Source organism: Pongo pygmaeus, chromosome 7 (assembly GCF_028885625.2).
Source record: "Pongo pygmaeus isolate AG05252 chromosome 7, NHGRI_mPonPyg2-v2.0_pri, whole genome shotgun sequence".
NCBI classification, from domain to species: domain Eukaryota; kingdom Metazoa; phylum Chordata; class Mammalia; order Primates; family Hominidae; genus Pongo; species Pongo pygmaeus.
The window spans coordinates 107,620,465-107,641,942 of record NC_072380.2 but is presented as its reverse complement, the minus strand read 5'-3'; the positions used below and the strand labels follow the sequence as shown (position 1 = coordinate 107,641,942).

The window sequence follows — 21,478 nt, the reverse complement described above, 5'->3', positions numbered from 1 at the left end:
AGAAATGGAATTCAATCTAGAAGTTGAGTAGAAGCCCATCCACAAGGGTTCATGGAGAAGACAGCAGTGCGGCATTTTGCTCAATGCGTACCAGACCTAGGCCATCCAGACCAATTCCAGATCTAACTATGATGGGGAGGAGCAAGTCTTGGGTTGGCTAGGAACTGGGTTCACCTTGCAGATGGGATATTTCAGCAGCCACAGCCAGGCTGGGCAAACAGGAACTGGCAAAACAGTGGGTGATGTTTTGGCAATAGGTGATAAATGTCTTCTACAACCTGACCACATATAATTAGAGATAATGTCAGTTTCAAAAGAAAAAACACAAAGGGTCAGAAAATATGCTGCTCTTGCTGCAGAAGGAATCTGTCCAAGGACCTGGAAACACTAGTTCCTTCCCTTCACAGACCAGGCACACACTAGCCCTAGCTCTGGGGTATGGAAGGTGCCATCTGTTCTGGCCCTCTCTGTAGCCCCCATATCCTCTCTGGAACTAAGACCTCCCTGTGTGCTCAGGGAGACTCCTTCTTCAGCCAAGAGCTTCTGTGACTTGAACAGACCATTCTTCACCCATATTAGTAAGAAAGAAGAACTGGGAAAGGGAAGAATTTACTATCCCTACAGGGTTCAGACTCATGTCTGAGACTCAGCCTCATTGTTAGAATACAACAAGGATCTCTTACCTCCCCCACAACAAAAAAAAATGGTATCATAATGGGCTCTCAATTTAGATGTTCTCAAAAGCTATACTTCTCCCTCCCTATAGGAGAAATAAATGTGCATCAGTTATAGTCCCCATCCTTCAGAAGTTTGTGTCCTCATACATAATATGAGGTCTAAACACAGTCACTAATCTAGAGAGATGTGAGTACAGTAGAGTGGCACAAGCTATCAGAGTTGAAGAAGTTGAGAACAGAGCATGAGAGATATTTGTATTAATATGTTAATGGCAGGAATGAAAGGATTCCAATATATGGTAATCTGACATTAAATTCATAGCGTCAATTTTATGGCCACTAGACACAACCTAGGCAACATGGTGAAACCCCACCTCTACAAAAAATATAAAAATTAGCCGAGCATGGTGGTGTGTGCCTGTAGTCCACACTACTGAGAGGCTGAAGTGGGAGGATGGCTTGAGCCCAGGAGGTGGAAGTTGCGGTAAGCCATGATCACGCCATTGTACCCCAGCGTAGACAACAGAGTGAGACCCTGTCTCAAAAAAAGAAAGAGAAAGAAAGGGAGGAAAGAGAAAGAAGGAAGGAAGGAAGAAAGGAAGGCGGCGGGGAGGGAGGTAGGGAGGCAGGGAGGAAGGGAGGCAGGGAGGGAGGGAGAGAGGAAGGAGTCTTATCCAGAATGACCATCATGATGTTGAAATAAAAGAATGCAACCTATGGTTATAATGAAAATCTCTGAATAGTCAAAGAATTTCTAAATCATTTCACCACTCTGGCCTTGATCTTGATTGCTTTATCTATAAAATGAAAGAGGTGTTTTTTTGTTTTTTTGTTTTTTGAAACACACTACGTTTCCCAGGCTGAAGTGGAGTACAATGGTGTGATCTTGGCTCACTGCAACCTCAGCTGAAAGAGCTTTATACATTATCACTTAAGTCCTTTCCAGCCCCCAAATATTCCTTAGACAGTTCATGGCAAGGTTGATACCAACAGGTACCTTTTGTAAGGCCATAAAGATTGGTTGACATGTGAATCGGTAACTGAGGAAATAGAGCAAATTGGCCTGCATAAAACCTTGGGTTCCTTCCCAAGAGGCAATATGGCCAGTCAAGGGAAATGGAAGACTGATGGACACCAAACCTAAGCCCAGGCCTGTGGAACATGTCCCATCACCTCCATCAATTTGGTTTCACTTTGCCTTCATTTTAATGCCTGACTGAAATTGCTATTCCCCTCCCCTATTTCCCCAATTTTTTTTTTGAATCAGGCTTAACTTTCTAAAGCTTAAAAATTATAAAATAAAAAACAATATGAAAAAGGGGGGAGGGAAGGAGCTGTACTCACATAACTGTAGAATTGAAAGGACCATTGTGATGTTAAAGCCTCAAAAAGAGGCTGAACTACTGACTCAGAGGGTTGACTGGTTTGAGCCACATACATTAGCACTTGCCTCCTCAGACTCATCTGTTTGTTGGTTGCTATGTGGATGGTGATAAAATACCCATTTGGGTGGGGTCAAAAATTATATTACACTCTTATAGCACATCTGCAAATCCTGGCCTTTTGAACAAATGACTGCAGTACACCAGGCCTCCGTGCTGTCAGAAGCTGTTTCCCAAATACCAACTTTGAACCTAGCCCTACCATATGGACTCATGGGGTCAATGAAAAATGGTGTCTGAGGGGCCCCAAAGCATGAGAAGTTCTGGCAAAAAGTGACAGGTTTTATCCAGGCTGCTGAAGAGAAATGTACTGAGACTAGAAAAGCTAAGGAGGTGCACGCCTTCAGAACGTGTCTGTGGATCAAAATACACCCTAACAGATTCTTGAGAGAGCCCCTGGCGGCTGTGTTAACCTTGGCATTGTTATCATTAAGAGGCTATGCTCATTTCTGGCACCTAACACTGGACATATTGACAGCAACGGGGTTGATGGAAGAGGAAAGAATCTGTTTTGCAGTTAAAAAAAAAAAAGTTCTCAGATTTCTCAAGCTATTTGAAATCACGCCAGAGAAATATTTGATTTCAGCATTCTTCAGCTCTCTGCGATGATGCCGCAAGTGGTGTCCCCCACATGTGATGATGTATTTCAGAGCCAGAGTTTTCTCAGGATGTTCCAAGCCTGCAGGCTCCTGATCCTTTTTCAAATTACCAAGATAATAGTATCCCAGTGAGAGTTGTGATTAGTCTAAACTCTCCACAGCTGTGAGAGATGAATGTACAAATTCCAATAAAGATTCTGCATGTTCTGGGCTGAATTTACCTACATGACATCAAGGCCTAATTCAGGGACCACTTAAAAGAACTGGAGCTGCTTCGGTGCCACTCCATTCTTCCATGGCATCAGCTGCTAGGAGGCTTGCAACTGATCCAGGAGGATGCCTCCCCTCATGCCAATGTCACCGCCCACCAGTGGGTATTTGTTTAAAAGGCCTGCAGTATGCAGGAGAAAGATGCAGGGAAGGGAAAATTAAACCTAAGTACATGGGAATTCAAAGAAGCCTTGCAATTCATTATGTGAGTAGCCAGAGAGATTACAGAACACCTTGTAACTGAAGCAGTTGGCCTGAGGCTGTGTGGGACAGCAAAACCAGCTGCCTCACCACCTCTAACTCATTTACAACGGTGCTAGCAAGAAACCAGGCTCAGAGAGTTCTTCAGATTCTTGGGAAAGCCAACAGTGCTTTGGTTTCCTAATTTGGACACCTTTTACCTAAAATACTTCCTTGAATACTAAGTGAATGTAATAATACATGACATGCCCCTTTACCATGTTTTTTGTTTTGTTTTTAAGACAGAGTCTCATTCTCTTACCCAGGCTAAAGTTCAGTGGCACTATCTTGGCTCACTGCAGCCTCCACCTCCTGAGCTCAAGCCATCCTCCCACCTCAATCTACTACATACCTGGGACCACAGGTGCAGCGCCACCATGCCTGGCTAATTTTTGTAATTTTTTTGTTAGAGACAGGGTTTCACCATGTCACCTGGGCTAGTCTCAAACTCCTGGGCTCAAGTGATCCACTCGCCTTGGCCTCCCAAAGTGCTGGGATTACAGGCATGAGCCACAGCACCCAGTCTCCTTTACCATGTTAATAATTGTATCACCTGGAGGCACTTGCCTATTCTTTATGAAATACCTGACACTCAGCATGCTTTCCATGACTGGGAAAGACAGGGGACAAGGATTCACGACATTGTCTATACACGTTAACAATTACGGAGAAAGAAATAAGATTGTTAGTTAAACAGAAAGTTATACCAAAGGAATTTATAGCCCAGTTTTTAAAAAAAATGATCTAATAGGATTTGCCTGAATGTAGAATCTTCTAAAGCCACACTATCTTCATCTTATATATCCACATCCATTGTTTAGAGCCCACTGAATTTTTAACTGTATAACTTTCTTTCTGACATCTGGAGATTTGAATAGTGCACTATAATTTTACAGTTTATCACACAGCCATACACATATGTTACTCTTATGTGACATATGGCACTTCTCCTTGTAGACTCTGAACTCAACCTTTCACTCTCAGTGGCAAATCAGAAAGAGAACATGACTCAAGTCAGGAGACCCACCAGAGAGTTGAATGAGCCATAAATGAAATTCTCAAAATACCAAACTCTAGATGATCCATACATCCATTTTATTAAAATGGGAGTGGGCAGGAATGGAAAACCAAGTATCATATGTTCTCACTTGTAAGTAGGAGTTAATTTATGGGTACACAAAGGCATATCGAGTGGCATAATGGACACTGGAGACTCAGAAGAGAGGAGGACAGGTGGGGGGTAAAGGATAGTAACACTACCTATTGGAAGCTGGGTGTGATGGCTCATGCCTGTAATCCCAGCACTTTGGGAGGCTGAGGCGGGTGGATCACCTGAGGTCAGGAGTTCGAGACCAGCCTGAACAACATGGAGAAACCCCGTCTCTACTAAAAATACAAAATTAGCCCGGCATGGTGGCACATGCCTGTAATCCCAGCTACTTGGGAGGCTGAGGCAGGAGAATCACTTGAACCCAGGAAGCAGAGGTTTTGGTGAGCAGAGATCACACCATTGCACGCTCCAGCCTGGGCAGCGAGAGCGAAACTCCGTCTCGGAAAAAAAAAAAAAAGAACACTACCTTTTGGGTATAATGTACACTACTCGGGTGACAGGTGCACTAAAATTTCAACTTCACCACTATACAATTCATCCATGTAACCAAAACCCGCTTGTACCCCAAAAGCTACTGAAAGTAAATAAAATCAATAAAATTAAATTTTAAAATGTAAACGGAATAAATTATCCAATCAAAAGACCAGAAAAATGGGAGTAGAAGTTAGGGAGAGAGGGAACACACTAATTTTTTTCTAATATACACAAAAAACAAAACACAGAAAACCAGAAACATTTTCTCTTTTATTTTTTCACCATCTCTCATTGCAAATCTTCTACACGCTAATAGATTCCTTTTTTTTTTTTTTTTTTTTTTTTTTTGAGACGGAGTCTCGCTCTGTCGCCCAGGCTGGAGTGCAGTGGCGCGATCTCGGCTCACTGCAAGCTCCGCCTCCCGGGTTTACGCCATTCTCCTGCCTCAGCCTCCCGAGTAACTGCCACTACAGGCGCCCGCCACCACGCTCAGCTAATGTTTTGTATTTTTAGTAGAGACGGGGTTTCACCGTGTTAGCCAGGATGGTCTCCATCTCCTGACCTCGTGATCCGCCCGCCTCGGCCTCCCAAAGTGCTGGGATTACAGGCGTGAGCCACCGCGCCCGGCCGCTAATAGATACTTTCAACATTGGTACAGATCCCCTCAGATTTCATCTTCTCAAAAGCAAAATCAAATAATTAATGTAAGCCTGTTAAACTGGATGGCAACTAGGACTTCCCCTGGAACCATGTTGCAAGGACCGCTTTTTCAAGCAGCTTTTCCTTGTCTTTCTGCTAGAGGCCGGTTCTAGGCAAAATCGCCCAGCAAGGCAACTTGGAAAAAAACTTTAAAAAATTAATTATTTGGAAATCATAGACTATGCCAGGATTCTAGACAAATAACTAGTGTCCGAGTCCCCTCCTTGCCCCAACATTGTCTCCCCACCCTCTGGAGTTCTCTACTCTGACTACAAGGGTAACACATGTCAGGGGGCCTCTAGGATACTACTTAAGCATCCTGACAGTGTCTGATCTGAGTGGTCAGTGCTCAATATTAAGTATTTTGCATAAAAATGCTAGTTTCCCCTGTGTGTGTAAATATATATATATGTTTATATGCATATTTATATGTATATGTGTGTGTGTGTGTGTGTTTATGCCAGGATTCTAATAGCTACAACAAAGATTCAGAGACAATAACTAGAGCAGCCCTGCAGAAAACGGGGGTGTCGCCTTGCTGAGAATATTCACAGTTGGTCTGATGGTAACAGGGGGTGTGCTACTAAATGACAGTTTGATCTAGATGATTTGTTTGTTCAAAGTATCTTTTATCTCCTAGGAATAAAAAGCCCTGCTTTGTCACATTTGCAATTTCCCTCATGTAAATAACACCCACTATGGCTCATTTCAGGCTTCCCAAGTGACATCACTGAATGGAAAGTTAAAGAGAGAAAGTCTTTCAAATGTAAACAATCTCAATTATATTTATAAATAATAGTAAAAGGTAGTGGAATCACTAGAATGTGGTGAATTTTGAGTATCATATTTGCTTTTAATATAATGTAATTGCAAGTTTGCATAATTTAATATTTAATAATAGTTGCATTTAACAACTAGCTCCCAGAATCCTTGAAAATTTATCAGTGGGTAGGAGTGAGTAGGTCCCATTGGCTCCAGCACACCACTACATGTTGCTCTTCAGGGACCTTAAAAGATACTTTGAACAAACAAATCATCTGGATCAAACTATCTCAGAGTTCTCAAGGGTGTCAACCTCTTTGCTACCCCACCTTAGAAATACCCAAAACACAGGTTAAACTGTGGACGGTATTTATTAAGAATGCCATTTACAATACCTTACACTTGTATCACGCTTTACACTTTTCAAAGTAGTGCTTTTATGGCACGGTGGGACTGTCTGACCCTGCAGAGTGAATTTAAATCGCTGGGTAATAGCTTTTTAATGTATAATGGGTGAAAAGATAGTCCTGGGAGCCGTTTGTCAAAGAGAAAGGCGAAGGAGTGGAACTAGCAGCCCCACAAGGAAGCCGGGAAGCTGGTTGGCCCCTACCCGGTTCCTGGTTCTCTCCTGGAAATGGCTCCAACATTGTGCAAGCAGGTGGGTGTGCAACAGTTCTGAGCACGCATCTCTCTCCATCAGATTTAATTAGAATTTCCGTTTTTTCCAACAAAGAGTTGGACAGGATACGTTCTAACAGTTTTACAAACTGTAAAATGATGAGCGACATAACATTCAAATATGCTCTTAACAAAACAGCTCAGTAATGGTTTCCTCCAGATCAAAACGTGCCTGTTGCTGCAGCAGACGCTTGTGCAGACTCTACATGTATTCTCACCGCAAAAATTCACATAGCCAGTAGTCGTGGCCGAGTGGTTAAGGCGATGGACTAGAAATCCATTGGGGTCTCCCCGCGCAGGTTCGAATCCTGCCGACTACGGGAACGTTAGCTTCTTTTGCCGTCAACACTTACTTTTTGTCTTTTAGAGCGTTCTGCTCAAACCTTCCACAGATTTCAGGAATTCACAAACGGCTGAAACACAACAGGGACCCAAATGGGAGAGGAGAGAATGAAGGGGCGAGAAAGCGTGCTTGTGGTTACAACGTGGGCCCGGGAGGGGGAGACGGGAGGAATCACGCCAGACAAGCTGAAAGGAAACGCAAAGCATCGCGAGTCACACAGACACAGAGCAGAGACAGCTCCGAACTCTGTCCCTGCATGCGCCCGCCCCTCACGAACCCACCGCGTTCTCTGCCGCGAGCCCTCGTGGGCGCCGGGTTGCCACGAGAAGCGGTGCGCATGCGCGGGGACGCCTAACGGGGCTGGAGCCCGCCGGGTCCCCGCGTTACCCCTGGAAACCACCGGAGCCTTGGTGATTGGAGGGGAAAAGGCCAGGCGCAAGATGGCGGAGGACCTGGACGAGCTCTTGGATGAAGTCGAGTCCAAGTTTTGCACACCTGACCTTCTAAGACGGGGCGTGGTCGAGCAGCCCAAAGGCTGCGGCGGCGACACCCGCAGCAGCGACCGGAACCAAGCCGAGGCTAAAGAGAATCTCAGGTTAACGGGGCGGGAGGGGTGGACTGTTCTGGTAAAGCCCTGCTCCAGGCCCTAGAGCTGCCCCTCCGCCGCCCAACCCAAAAGAAACGTGCCCGCGACCTCCAGCCTCTCCTTGCATCAGGGTTCAGACCCTCAGCGCCCTACCCTCCGCGGCAGCGCATTCCTCTACCCTCTAGGCGGGGTCTGGCATCTCTTCACTCAGCGCAGACTCCGCCCCGCGGCAGGCCCCAGAGGGCTGGCCCCGCCCCTCCCGCAGATCCCGCAGCCCGCGCCAGTATCCTTCACCCTGTTTCCGGCTGCCAGCGCCTAGGAGGTTCTAGTCGAGGACAGGGATATCCCTCAGGCGCCCCGTTCTTAATCCCGAGAGGGCTGTGCTGACCTCGGCCAGATTTTGCCTCTGTGTGGCCAAGCGGTTCTCATCTCCCTGTGAAGTGCCGTTAGACAACCTCATCCCATTGCCTCAGACCCCACTCCCCAGGCCAATCCTATTTCTGTCTTTAGCTCAGTTTTGTTGTTTTGTTTGTTTTTTGAGATGGAGTCTCGCTCTGTCGCCCAGGCTGGAGTGCAGTGGCGCGATCGAAGCTCACTGCAGCCTCCAACTCGCCGCTTCAAAAATCCTCCCACCTCGGCCTACCCTAGCTGGGATTACAGGCATGAGCCACCACGCCCAGTTAATTTGTATTTTTTGTAAAGACAGAGTCTCGCTGTGTTGGCCAGGCTGGTCTTGAACTCCTGAGCTCAAGCTGTCCTCCCGCCTCTGCCTCCCTTAAGTGCTAGGATTACAGTTGTGAGCCATCGCACCTGACTCAGTTTGTTTTATTTTTTTAACTCAGGGAGTTAAGGTGAGATTAGTTTCATGACAAAAGGGTTAATTATTGTGAACATTAAACTGCCTACCTTCCTTCTCTCCATGGCCCCCTAGTTAAGGGTGCCAGACATACATATGGAAATTTAAGGACATTTCTTAAGTATTTTGGTTTTTGATCTAAAAACTACCTTTCAAATTTACCAGTCATTTTTCTTCCATGTAATTATTAAATAATAGGATTTCCTTCACTTCCTCATTTCCCCCACAACCCCTCAAAAAAAACAAAATGTTTGCATAAGAATATTGTCCTTCAGTAACTCTTGCTAGAATCTTTTGGAAATTGCCTCTTGCCTAGAATATTTTGGAAACGCTTGTGAAATTACACAAAGGCAATTTTGGATCAATCTAAGAACCTCATCTCCGTTAGTTTTTTTGCTGCATCTTTGGTTTGGTTTTGGTTTTTTGGTGTGTGTATGTGTGATTTTCCAAAGTATTATCCAACTCTGTTACTATCCAGTTCACCTGGCTTACCTCCAGTGACATTTATTTATTTATTTATTTATTTATTTTTAATTTTTTTTTTTTGAGACGGAGTCTCGCTCTGTCGCCCAGGCTGGAGTGCAGTGGCCCATCTCAGCTCACTGCAATCTCCGCCTCCCAGGTTCACGCCATTCTCCTGCCTCAGCCTCCCGGGTAGCTGAGACTACAGGCGCCCGCCACCACGCCTGGCTAATTTTTTCTATTTCTGGTAGAGACGGGGTTTCACCGTGTTAGCCAGGATGGTCTCGATCTCCTGACCTCGTGATCCACCCGCCTCGGCCTCCCAAAGTGCTGGGATTACAGGCGTGAGCCACCGCGACCTGTCAGTGACATTTATTTATAAAAATTCACTCTGTGAAGATAAAAGCATCGAAAAAATTCTAAAAGAGTACATAAACAAAATTTCTAAAAATTAGTTGAGTTCTGAGCAGCATTTTAAAACAAAAATTAGAGACAACTATAATTACTATGAATGGGCTAACACTCATTTGGCTGGATGTTGTAAATATCACTCTCATTAACTTTGATCATCTTGTATACTGGAATTCCTTATGTATCTATTAGCACATCTACCATCCCTATCCCACAACAGTGTTGCTTTGCAATTTCTTTAGTACTTTTCGTTTGTCCTTCTAGGGGATAGAGCCAGTCTATCAAGGAGCTTTTCAGAGCTGTTCATCTTAGGAGAACTAGCATGCGGAGGGGCAGGATGTATTGAAGCAAGCTGCTCAAAATGGAAAGGACTATTTATGTGGATCTTCTCCAACCATGAGTTGTCATGCCTGTTCTTGCTCTACTAAAATTCATCCATAATGTTTCTAGTACCTCAGCCCACCTTAATACATTAGATTTTTTTTAGTGCTAAGTAACATAAAAGCCATAGTGAAACAGTACTGTTGTCATTTATATTAAAACTTTTCATCTGGCAATGTAGTTGTAAATTGTACAAAAAACAGCAACAAAGGGCCTAAACCTTATACCAAATATAGTCCCAACCTGTTTTATAATGTTATATATTAAAATTTTTCCTTGTGCCAAAATTGATACTTAAAAGCTAGGAAGCAATTTATGTTTGAATTTATTAACAGGAGATTACCTGCTAATTGTATAGCAGTGTAACCTGTATCTCTTATAAGAGTTAAAATACTGATATTACCTCTTAAAATGATAGCTTTGCAAATAATACTATAAATGACCATGCTACATCTGGATACCAGGAACAACTGCTAATGTAAGAGGTCAAAACATGCAATTTGTTGAAGTGTTCAAAATGATAAAAAGAAATATGTGATTAGTTAAAAAATAAAAAAAGACTGATATGGGTTGAGAAGAACTGCAATAGGAATAAAGTGGTTCAGGATGATACAGATGGGAATATTTAAAGATAATATAGCTTTCTAGGTGATAGCTATAATAACAGCCAACATTTATTGAGCTCTTTCTGTATGCTAAGTGCTTTATATATGTTATTTCATTTAATCTTCACAACCCCATGCGGTGAATACTGTTATCCCCATTTCACTGACCAAATCAATGCTTAGTTACTTGCCTAAAGTCATATTGCTAAATCACAAGGACATAGTAGATCTAGATTTAAGCTTTCTGTATAATACCTCTCACATTTAATTATAGGTTTAAGTGTTTATATTTTATTTTGAATATATGTTTTATTTTCAGCAGAAACTATATCTTTAAAAGATTAGAATGTCAGAAACAGAGTCAGAAAGGGAACCAGTAAAAGCTTATTAACATTTGATTGAGATTATTATCACATCAAAAGACCAAAAAAAGTCTTATACAGTCCTTTAAGATTATGAGTTCTCAATGAAATGTTGACTTTATTGTTATTACTATAGCAAAGCATAGGCAAGTGTAGGCATTGTGAAATTGCGTGATCTAAGAACAGACCAGAATCTTATGTAAGCTGGTAATTTGGATCTGTAACAGTACTGATTAGGTTGGTAGAGTTTGGATGCATCTGATTCTTGAAATTGTGAAATTGCGTGAGGGAGGAGAACCCGGAAAGTATGTCCTGAAAGCCAAAGGAGAGAATTTTAAGAGGATATCTTAGCAACCTCTTATCGAAAAAGAAATATAAGGAATTGGTACCCAACAGTGTCAGATGCTTCTGAAAGATTAAAGAGGATTGGAACTGAGAACCACGATTATATTGTAGTGATTTGGGCAGTGGAAACCTTCGAGAGAACAGTTTCACTATAGTTGAGGGATTAGAGGCCAGAAGTAGAATATTATACCTGAAAGAAATTTTAAATAGTCATCTAGATATCATTTTTATAGATAAAATATTTGAGTTTCAGAGAGATTAAATAATTTAAACTAGGTCGGTACCTCTAGACTGGTGATGGTTTTGCCACCCAAGGGGCATTTGGCAATGTCTGGAGACATTTTTTATTGTCGCACCTGGGGAAGAGTGTGCTATTATTTAATAGCATCTAGTGGGTAGATGCTGTAAAACGTCCTGCAATATACAACAGTCTCCTGTCCCCACATACACACCCCAGAGAATTATCTGACCCAAAATGTCCATAGTTCCAAGGCTGAGAAACCCCCGTCTAAGATTAGCACCCAACTGATTCTAAATCTAGTCTACTTGTAAGGAAGTAGAAATCGTGGATATAGACTATTCTTCAGTAGTGAGTTAAGAAAGGGTGGCAGCTTCAAGACAGGGGTTTTTTGAAGTGTCTCTTTGAAGAAGCAAGCCTTGAGCATACTTCTAAGTCAAAGGAAGAAACCAGTATACAGTGAAAGACATTAAGGGTAAAAGTTACAGTACAACTGAAGAGGCTAAGCCTGGAGACAGAATCAACCATTAGGTAGTAGGCAGCCGTCTCTTGCTTTTCTTATATCAGGTTAAATTATTTTACTCCAAGATGTAATGAAGAAGGCCTATGTTAAAAATTGTCAGAGTAAATACATTTCTGAAATTAGAGAGTGTGACTAAAAAACTTGTCTTCTAAAACAAATAATTTAATGAAGTTATAAAGTTGATGTACAGCATCTACTTCATATAAATGCTAAAGAAAGTTAATCTTGTATAGTATTAAGTGCATGGACTGCCCTAGATTCAATTCCAAGCCTTTTCTCCCACAATTTATATGACCTTGAACAGATTTCTGAATCTCTCAGTGCCTTTTCTTCATCTATAAAACTGGGGTTAAATAAAGATATACTCATGTAAAGACTAAAGACAATGCCTGGGTTATAGTAAGTATTCAGTAAATACTTACTATTTAGCTATTAGCTATTTAGCATCAGCTATTAAATAGAAGTTCTGTGCAGTAGTGATTTGTATTAATAATCCAGTGATGGCTTTACCTGCAGAAGGTAGAGGTAGTTGAGTAGTTGAGATATTCTGTCTAACAAATAGTACCTTTTTTTGGGGTGGGAGTGGTCATTTGATTACATGACCTTTGGCCCCTCTAGTAAAGAGATATGGTTGACTTACAATGCAACCTTTAGGGGAAAAGTCAGGAAGACTCGTTAAAATTATCTTTGTTTATAATATCGGGTTCTGCTTATTGTACATATTTTGTATTAAATACATGCTTTATGTAATTTAGATAAGTACATACCCAGCTTCCTCTTGAATATAATGTATATAGCTGTAAATGTCTGAAGTATGTAATAGTATAGAACATATGTGAATTTGTACCTGATAAAGTATATCTTTGTCTCAACAAACTTAGACTATATCCACAGTGAAAAAAATTAAAATCACTTTTATCTTTCTATTATCAGCTCTAATAATGGACTTTAAGCAAAACTCTTCTGATACTAGCTTTATCTGCTCATAAACCTCAGGTAAGTTTTCTTTGTGTATGTTTTCTTTTCAGATCAACAGAAACATTTAAAAAAGAAGATGATCTTGACAGTCTTATTAATGAAATATTTGAAGAGCCCAACTTGGACAAAAAACCCTCTGTAAGTCAAGTGTTATAAATATGTAGTAATTCTGTCATTATTTCAAGACATGTTTAGAATAGTCTTAAAGACGACACAAGTAGCTACGCATTATCTTTTGAATTCTGAGAAATACAATTACTTAAAGAAATTATTACACTTAAAGAGCTGTAGAAGCAGTAAAATATGAGAAACTCTCAGTATGTGTTTCCCTGTGCATTTCTCAGTAAGAATAACAAATTAGAAAATCTGTTAGCATAGAAGTCAACTCACACATCAAGCTGGTCACTTGTATTTATTTGTAGTCTCTAAGGACACTTTTCTAAAAGGCCAAAAACAAACAGCTTTCATTATAGGAATGTGCTTAGCACCTCACATGCAATGCCGTTGCTCTTATCCCATGAAGCAATGACTAAATTGTTAATATTTCAGTTTTTTAAATGTTTATGTGTCTATTTTAGCTGCATAAAAAGTTCACAAAATAATATAACAGCAACCTATACACTGATCATACCATGACAGCCACCCATATTAAACATATATTAATGTTTTGCCATATTTGCTTTACTGGACCTTTTTTTTAAAAAAGAAGTACAAATTAAAGATACAGTTTAAGACCTCTCTAAATCCTACTCTATTGCCTTCCTTCCCAAAGATAACCATTTATCCTTTCCATCCATACATTTATACTTTTATTACATATGTACATAACCATAAACAATTCTGTATACAGTAGTCCATTGTATAACTCTGCCACAGTTTATCCATTTCCCTGATGATGGACATTTAGATTGTGCTCAGTTGTTTGCTATTACAAATAATGCTTCATCAGATACCTTTTTTTAATCGGAGAAAAGGCATACAAATTTTAACATGTACACAGGGAAAACCAATGATTACGCCTTCATTAGATATCTTTACATGGCTTCTTTTACCCATATACAAAGTTTCTCTAGGGTGTATAAAGCTAGAAGAGGAATTCCTAGATCATAAGGTGTGCTCATCTTCAACTTTTCTACCCATTGCCAAATTGTTTTCCAAAGTGACTTTATCACTTAACATTTTTCATACTAGGCAGTAATGAGAATTTATGTATTTTAATTTTTATCAGTATGGTGTGTGTCAAGCATTATCTGTTAGATTTAAAAGAAAGATACAAAAATAGAAGTCTAATTTACAAAGATCACAAAAAAATTTAAGAAATAGCTATAGTACCAGAGTTTTGTTTTTTAAAGGATAGGGAAGATAAAAGCTAAACAGTGGACTGAAAATACCTAGGTAATTGTTGTGGTAAGAATATGGATAGGGACCACTTATATTTTTGTCACCCAGACTAAAAATCAAATGACTAGTACAGATTTTAGAAAATTAAACTTTTTCAATTCACCTGAAGTAAATTAATAAGCAGATGCCAAGTTGAATAATATGTAAACACAATAGCAATATTAAATACAGTCATTCCTTGGTATACTCAAGGGATTGGTTCCAGGACCCCCACATATACCAAAATCCATACATACTCAAGTTCCAAAGTCAGCCTTACAGAACCCACCTATATGAAAAGTTGGCCCTCTGTATGTGGGGTTTCGCATGCCACAAATACTGTATTTTTGATCCTTGTTTGGTTGGAAAAATTCTACATATAAGTGGACTTGTGCAGTTGAAACCCATGTTGTTCAAGGGTCACCTGTACCCTGCAAACAGAATACTTCCTAAGTACCGAATAAGTGCGTAAGCACTGAATAGTAATGCCAATTAGTAGTAATTAATGGTAGAAAAAAATTACATCATTTTGTTGCTCTTCATTAATCATCTGAGCAATTCATTATTTATTAAGTACTAATAGGGTGCATATCTGTATATGAGGCACTATCTTTTCAGTTAAGGTGTTTCAGAAGAAGATAAGTACTTCTCTGGTTTGGCTTTAAGATATACTAATTTGAAATAAAAGTAGCTCTTACAATCATGACGAAATAAATTTTTAAGCATGATCTTTTCCTTTTTTAGTTATGTATTATGTCCAGTTTTCCAACCTTCAAAGGAGACAGCAGGTCTAAGTAAAACATTTATTGGGGAAAAAAACATGTATTAACAAAAGAAACATCGATAAACAGATGGTCTATGCAGATGTTGTCATTAGAGGCTATATTATGCCCTGACAATACTACTCCCTCACCGCACCTCCTGCTCTCCCATTCTGTTGCATTTCTGAACTGTTCCCAGACCCACACAAGAAAGCCCAGGAACCAACAACAAACCTCAGAGTGTGCCAGCTTAGAGTCATAAGCATGAGTCTGGATGTCACATGAAACATGCTCCCCAAACAGAAAGATTCGTGCATATTATTATTTTTCAGACATGTACCAAAATTTTTTCCTTTTCTGCTTAACATCAAATAAGAGTTGAGAGACATAGTAAAACAATATTTTTGCCTCTATTAAATTTCCTCACCCACTATGTAAAATGAAGGCACGTCTCTGCATAGTTTAAATTGCCTTTTCTCCATCTCACTTCCTCTCCTTGGCGGTGGTCCTAGTGTGTGGTTGGTTTATGTTGTTTAGTACCATATACCAGTTAACACTTAATAAATGCTTGCTAATGATGATGATATTATGTAACCATATAGGAACTACTGTATGGTTGTGACTAGGTAGTTCTACATTTTCCTTGAACATTTATTGGTTGATACCATTCCATTTGATCAAAATTAATATTCCTGAAGTTACACAGGAGCTTGGTTAGTTTAATTTTAGTTCATATGATGCACATTCACAGCCTTTAAAAATGAGTATGAGGTTTTTTTCCTCCTCAATTGAATTTTTCTAGAATGAAGTTTTAAATAGCAGGTCCTTCATATTAAATCATTGAACTGTAATATTAACTGAAGAGTTATAAAGTGACTCTAAATCTTAGCATGCTAATAATGGCAATATATCAGTTTCCTAGCCTAAAAGTTAGTAGAGTAATTTGCACATTCCTTAGGGAGTTCTACTTCCCTTTTGCCTTTAAAAGGTTTTGATCATTGTTTTTATTTCAGAAACTTAAAAATGATGCCATCAAAATTTGTATTTAAGTCATTTAGAAAATATTCTTGTTATAAGGAATATTAGTTTTCATGTTACAGTTTTCTAAGTTACTCGTGGCCTTTTATTGTTTTGCTTTTTTAACAGAAATTAAAATCTAAATCTTCAGGTAACACATCTGTCAGAGCTTCCATTCAAGGCCTTGGTAAAAGGTAAGTTGAGATTGCTTTGGTGAATTATACACACTATTGAGCAAACACTATGAGCATAGTCTAGTAGATTTTGTTACCATTTAAACAGCAGTGACATTGAACAACAAAGCATTGGTTGGCCTTCAGGAGAAAGACCAATAGCAATATCTTCAGTGTTCTTATGGTCTGTGACCCCCTTTGTGTAAAGGAAATTAAATGGGGGATTATTGCTATAGTAAATAATTTTCTACCATTTAAAAAAAGTGTGAACAATTTCTCAAAATTAATGTTCTGTTATATTCTTCAGTATTTACTTTGTCCCTTACATTATTTGGCAAACACATTTTTCTTTTACTCATTTTAACTCCTTGAGTGTTCCTGAATGTACAGGTTATATCCAATAAAGCAGTGATCCTACAATAAATACCTCTTCTTTGAAATGGTTGGCTTGCTAGGGAAAATAGACAATTTGATTACAAGAACATAAGTCAATAAAACCAAAAATTTTTTTAACATGGCCGAATTCTCCTATTTTTTGTTATAACTTCATATTTTTGCATCTGTTGAACACGTCTAGTTGCAGTCCGGTGTACCTTGGTGGAAGCTCTATTCCATGTGGGATTGGAACAAATATTTCATGGAGGTAGGTTGTCAGAAATGTATTATACTTTCTTACTAGGTTTTTTCCAAATGGATGCCCCGTTGTTAAAATGTAGTTCTTATCATCTTCGCATCAATCTGTTTTATAAGGAGAGGTATTTTTATTAGCTAATCTAAAAATTCTTTGTTTTTTATTCTTGGGAGATAGCTATTGAAAGCTGTGATGTTAGGTACGTATTATTCATTTTATGCCCTTTTCTAAGCCCCACTTGAAATGCCTGGATCACTCCAGTCCCAGCTTTGTTTCCACAGGACACAGGAGAGTGAACTTCCTTCCAGGCAGTGGAAGCAAAGTGGACATGCAGATACATGATGCCTTACCCACACTGCCTTGGCCAGTTAGCATGCAAAGCTACAGGTCTGCATTACCCAAAACATTCTCAAGCATAGTTGCTTGATTTTACATGTTTACATATTTCAAAAACAAAAACCTTATGTTCTTTTGTCTCTTCCCTGCCCTTCCTACCTCTGCTTTCTCACTCAGTACCTCTTTCTGGGCAGTCTTATAGTCATGATGCCACCTACCCCAAACCCATATTAGCCCCACAGTCCTAGCACATTCCATTGGCATTTTCATAATATGGGCAAACAGTTTGGCTTTAAGCAAACCCTACTCTCCTGCTGCTTTTGGTTCTATTTTTGGCAGAGGCCTACTTACCTAGCTTACTTTATTAAAATACTTTTATCTAGTTATTTCTAAAACACTTATTTTCTGTTAATTTTTTAAGAAAGAATGGCCTAAGTTATATGATTGCATGTTGACCACATTTCTGGAGGGATAACTGTTATATAGTCAAGTGTCACCAACAAGGATACATTCTGAGAAATATGTCATTAGGTGACTTCCTCATGTACAAACATCATAGAGTGTGCTTACACAAACCTAGATGATATAGCCTACTACACACCTAGGCTAGGTGGTATACTAGCCTACTACATACTACTAGGCTACAAACCTGTGTAGCATGTAACTGCACTGAATACTGTAGGCAGTGGTAACACAATGGCAAATATTTGTGTATCTAAATATTAAAAAGGTACAGCAAAAATACATTGTAAAAGATTTTTCAAATGGTACAGCTGTGTAGGGCACTTAGCATGGACAGAGCTTGCAGGACTGGAAGTTGCTCTGAGTGAGTGAATGAGTGGTGAGTGACTGTGAAAGCCTAGGACATTACACTAGTATAGACTTTATAAAACTGTAGCTTAGGCTACACTAAGTTTACTTTTAAACGTCTTTAATAATATTAACCTTAGCTTACTGAAACTTTTCATTTATAAACTTTTTTATTTTTTTAACTTTTGATTCTTTTTTAATAACAATTTAAAACACAAACATTGTACAGCTATACTAAAATATTTTCTTTCTTTGTATCCTTATTCTATAAGCTTTTTTCTATTGTTTCATTGTTTTTTACTTTTTTTTTTTTTTTTTTTTTTTTGAGACGGAGTCTTGCTCTGTCGCCCAGGCTGGAGTGCAGTGGCGCAATCTCGGCTCACTACAAGCTCCGCCTCCCGGGTTCACGCCATTCTCCTGCCTCAGCCTCCCGAGTAGCTGGGACTACAGGTGCCCGCCACCACGCTCAGCTAATTTTTTGTATTTTTAGTAGAGATGGGGTTTCACTGTGTTAGCCAGGATGGTCTCCATCTCCTGACCTCGTGATCCGTCCTCCTCGGCCTCCCAAAGTGCTGGGATTACAGGCGTGAGCCACCACGCCCGGCTCTGTTTTTTACTTTTTAAACTTTTTTGTTAAAAATGAAGACACAACACTCACATTAGCCTGGGCCTATACAGGGTCTGGATCATCCATATCACTGTCCTGCACCTCCACATCTTGCCCCACTGGAAGGTCTTTGTTGGGGGGGTACAACATGCATGGGGCTGTCATCTCATAGTAACAGTGTGCCTTCTTCTGAAATACCTCCTGAAGGACCTGCCTGAGGCTGTTCTACCGTTAACTTTTTTTAATCAGTAGAAGGGGTACATTCTCAAATAATGATTCAAAGTATAGCATAGTAAAAGCATGAACCAGTAACATAGTTTATTATCATTATCAAGTATTATGTACTATATATAACTGTATGCACTACTTTTATACAACTGGCAGCTCAGTAGGTTTGTTTACATCAGCATCACCACAAACACATGAGCAAGCATTATGCTATATAGGACAGGTATGATGTAACTAGGAATAGGAATTTTTCAGCTCCGTTATAATTCTATAGGACCACTGTTGTATATGTGGTCCATCATTGACCAAAACATCACTGTGGCAAATTAATTGTATTGAATAATAGAAGTGGGAGTCAAAAAAAACATTGTTGGAGGGTTGTGGTGGTGCCAGCCTACATCCAAGGACAATGCCCAGAAGGTAGGGCTATAGGACAAAAGTGAAATTAGGAGTCTGGAGAAGCCTTATATGGGAACACCAGGCAGCCAACAGGCTAATATAAATCCACTGGAATGTTACCTACTGTTAGAGCTACAAAGAAGAATTAATAGTAATTGAATCATCATGTGTCGAGGACTCTCTGTACAAAAAAATTAGAGATACAAACTGCCTGTAGAGGTAGTGTTGTTGCTGTCAGTCCTAAATTACCTGTCTCAACTCAGTTGGGACTTGTCTCCGTCATTTTCAGAGCCATGCCTCCTCTATTCCAGGCATCTATCAAGTCACCCATGAACCACAGCAGCAGTTTCCCAGTTATCATCCACTTCCATCTTTTCTAGTATCACCCACATATAGCATTCAAGATAATATCCCTAAAATATTATTTTGAGTGCCTCTCCTCTATTCAGAAGGGAAGTGAGAGTTGCCATTTGTCTCACATTAACTCTAAACTCACTATTTGCTTTACCAAATTGTTATCCTTGTTGTTCTTCTTCTCTCTTTAGTTCCTTCATCCCCAATTAAAGCCTGGGTCAGATATTCCACTTCCACTGGGATGCTTGTCATTCTGTACTTTCCACTTAGTTTTTCTGTGTCTGAGTATATTTACATTTATTCCCTATCTGGAACAACACTCCCTTCTAATGCATGTCTCCTGCTGCCTTATCTGTTTAATTCGCATACTGCAGATTGATTTTTCTATTTGAATTTTTTCCATTTTTTAAATCCATTGAATGCCCATGTCCTAAACCCTGTGCTAGCTTATCAATAAAAGGCAAAACACTGGCCAGTGAGGAACAGAGAAGCAAATGATTACTCCTGTGGCATGAAATGGAGGGGCTCTGATGACAGAGTGCCTGAGTTCAAGGCCTCACTCTGCCACTTACAAGCTCTGAAGCCTTAAGAAGGGATGTTATCTTCTAAAACCTGTTTCCTCACTCTTAAAAACTAAACATATTTCATGGACATACTCTGAGGATTAAATGAAATAATACAGGAAAACTATGCCTATGGTGCAAAAGACAGCTAGGTACTGCAGGCACACTGGGTTCTAATTAAGGTGTCTTTCTCATCCATTAGTCCTGCTTTCTTGTTATGTTATATCTCAGGGAAAAGAATCTTTATTCTACTACTAGTTTTCCATTTTATCTCAGGAAATACATATACTTATAGGTGCCTTCTGTTTCTACAAATGTTCTTTTAAAAAAATACATTCTGGTTTACTTCTAAAAAGTAAACATTTCATTAAGATTTTCTTATATATGAAATATTTTGTGTGTACTTTGATTTAGTTGTAGCACAGATAAAATCTATGCTAGATGGAATTTCAGTAAACCAAAGAACAGCCTGTTTTCATAGCTCGAGGCTCCTATCACATACTATTAGTCCAAGTGGGATGCCAAAATCAATTATACCCGATTTCTACCTCCTGCACAGCTGTAAGAAGAGATACCAGTTGCATATATATGCGCAGGTAAATGTTTGTATTCACAGATTTTTTATTAGTTGCCCCTTTCATGACACAGAATTTGCACCCATAGAAAGATAAACATATGTGTTCATCTGCATATGCAAATTTTATGTGTGAAGTACTTTATACTGTCCAGAGCACTTTTTATATATGCATATTGACTTACCTGCTCCACAAGAGAAAAACCCAAGATGCTGATCAAGAATTTTTACCTCCATTTTATAAATGAAGAGATTGAGGTACTTGTGTTAAATTCGTCAAACACATATTAACCACCTGGTAGGTCCTAAGGATTAAATGAACAAATTTTGGTGAACAAATAAATGGACACTTCCTGTCTTCAATGAGCTTTCAGTCTAGATGAGGAGATAGGCTTTAAATAGATTATTCCACAAATAAGTATTTATTTTCCATTTGATATGTGACATAAAGGGAAAGTATGGGATACTATAAGCATAGATAATGGACACTCTAACTAATATGAAGGGTCAGGGAGTACTTCTCTGAGCAGATAATCAAACCACAATATGAAAAATGAGTAGGAGTTAGACAAAGAGAGGTGACCATTGGAGCCAGAGCACACA

At 39.6% G+C, this 21,478-nt stretch overlaps 1 protein-coding gene and 1 non-coding gene across 6 annotated transcripts in view; both read left to right on the top strand.

Moving 5' to 3' along the window:
• Nucleotides 1-6,634: 6,634 nt before the first annotated feature.
• CFAP418 (cilia and flagella associated protein 418) overlaps nucleotides 6,635-21,478 on the top strand; it is a 35,403-nt gene continuing 20,559 nt past the window's right edge. For 4 of the 5 annotated variants that reach the window (XR_010127263.1, XM_054499111.2, XM_063668987.1 and 1 more), the window contains exons 1-4: nucleotides 6,635-7,890; nucleotides 13,093-13,180; nucleotides 16,330-16,394; nucleotides 16,951-17,016. Coding sequence is in view for 4 of the 5 variants with exons in the window: in XM_054499111.2 (XP_054355086.1) it covers nucleotides 7,388-7,890; nucleotides 13,093-13,180; nucleotides 16,330-16,394; nucleotides 16,951-17,016 (722 nt within the window). In the remaining variant the exon portion in view is untranslated. Of the gene's footprint in view, nucleotides 7,891-13,092; nucleotides 13,181-16,329; nucleotides 16,395-16,950; nucleotides 17,017-17,181; nucleotides 17,204-17,285; nucleotides 17,392-21,478 lie in introns of all 5 variants that reach the window. The other variant, XM_054499112.1, reaches the window with a different exon arrangement.
• TRNAS-AGA (transfer RNA serine (anticodon AGA)) lies at nucleotides 7,191-7,272 on the top strand. The gene has a single exon. It is a non-coding gene; the product is annotated as a tRNA-Ser (tRNA).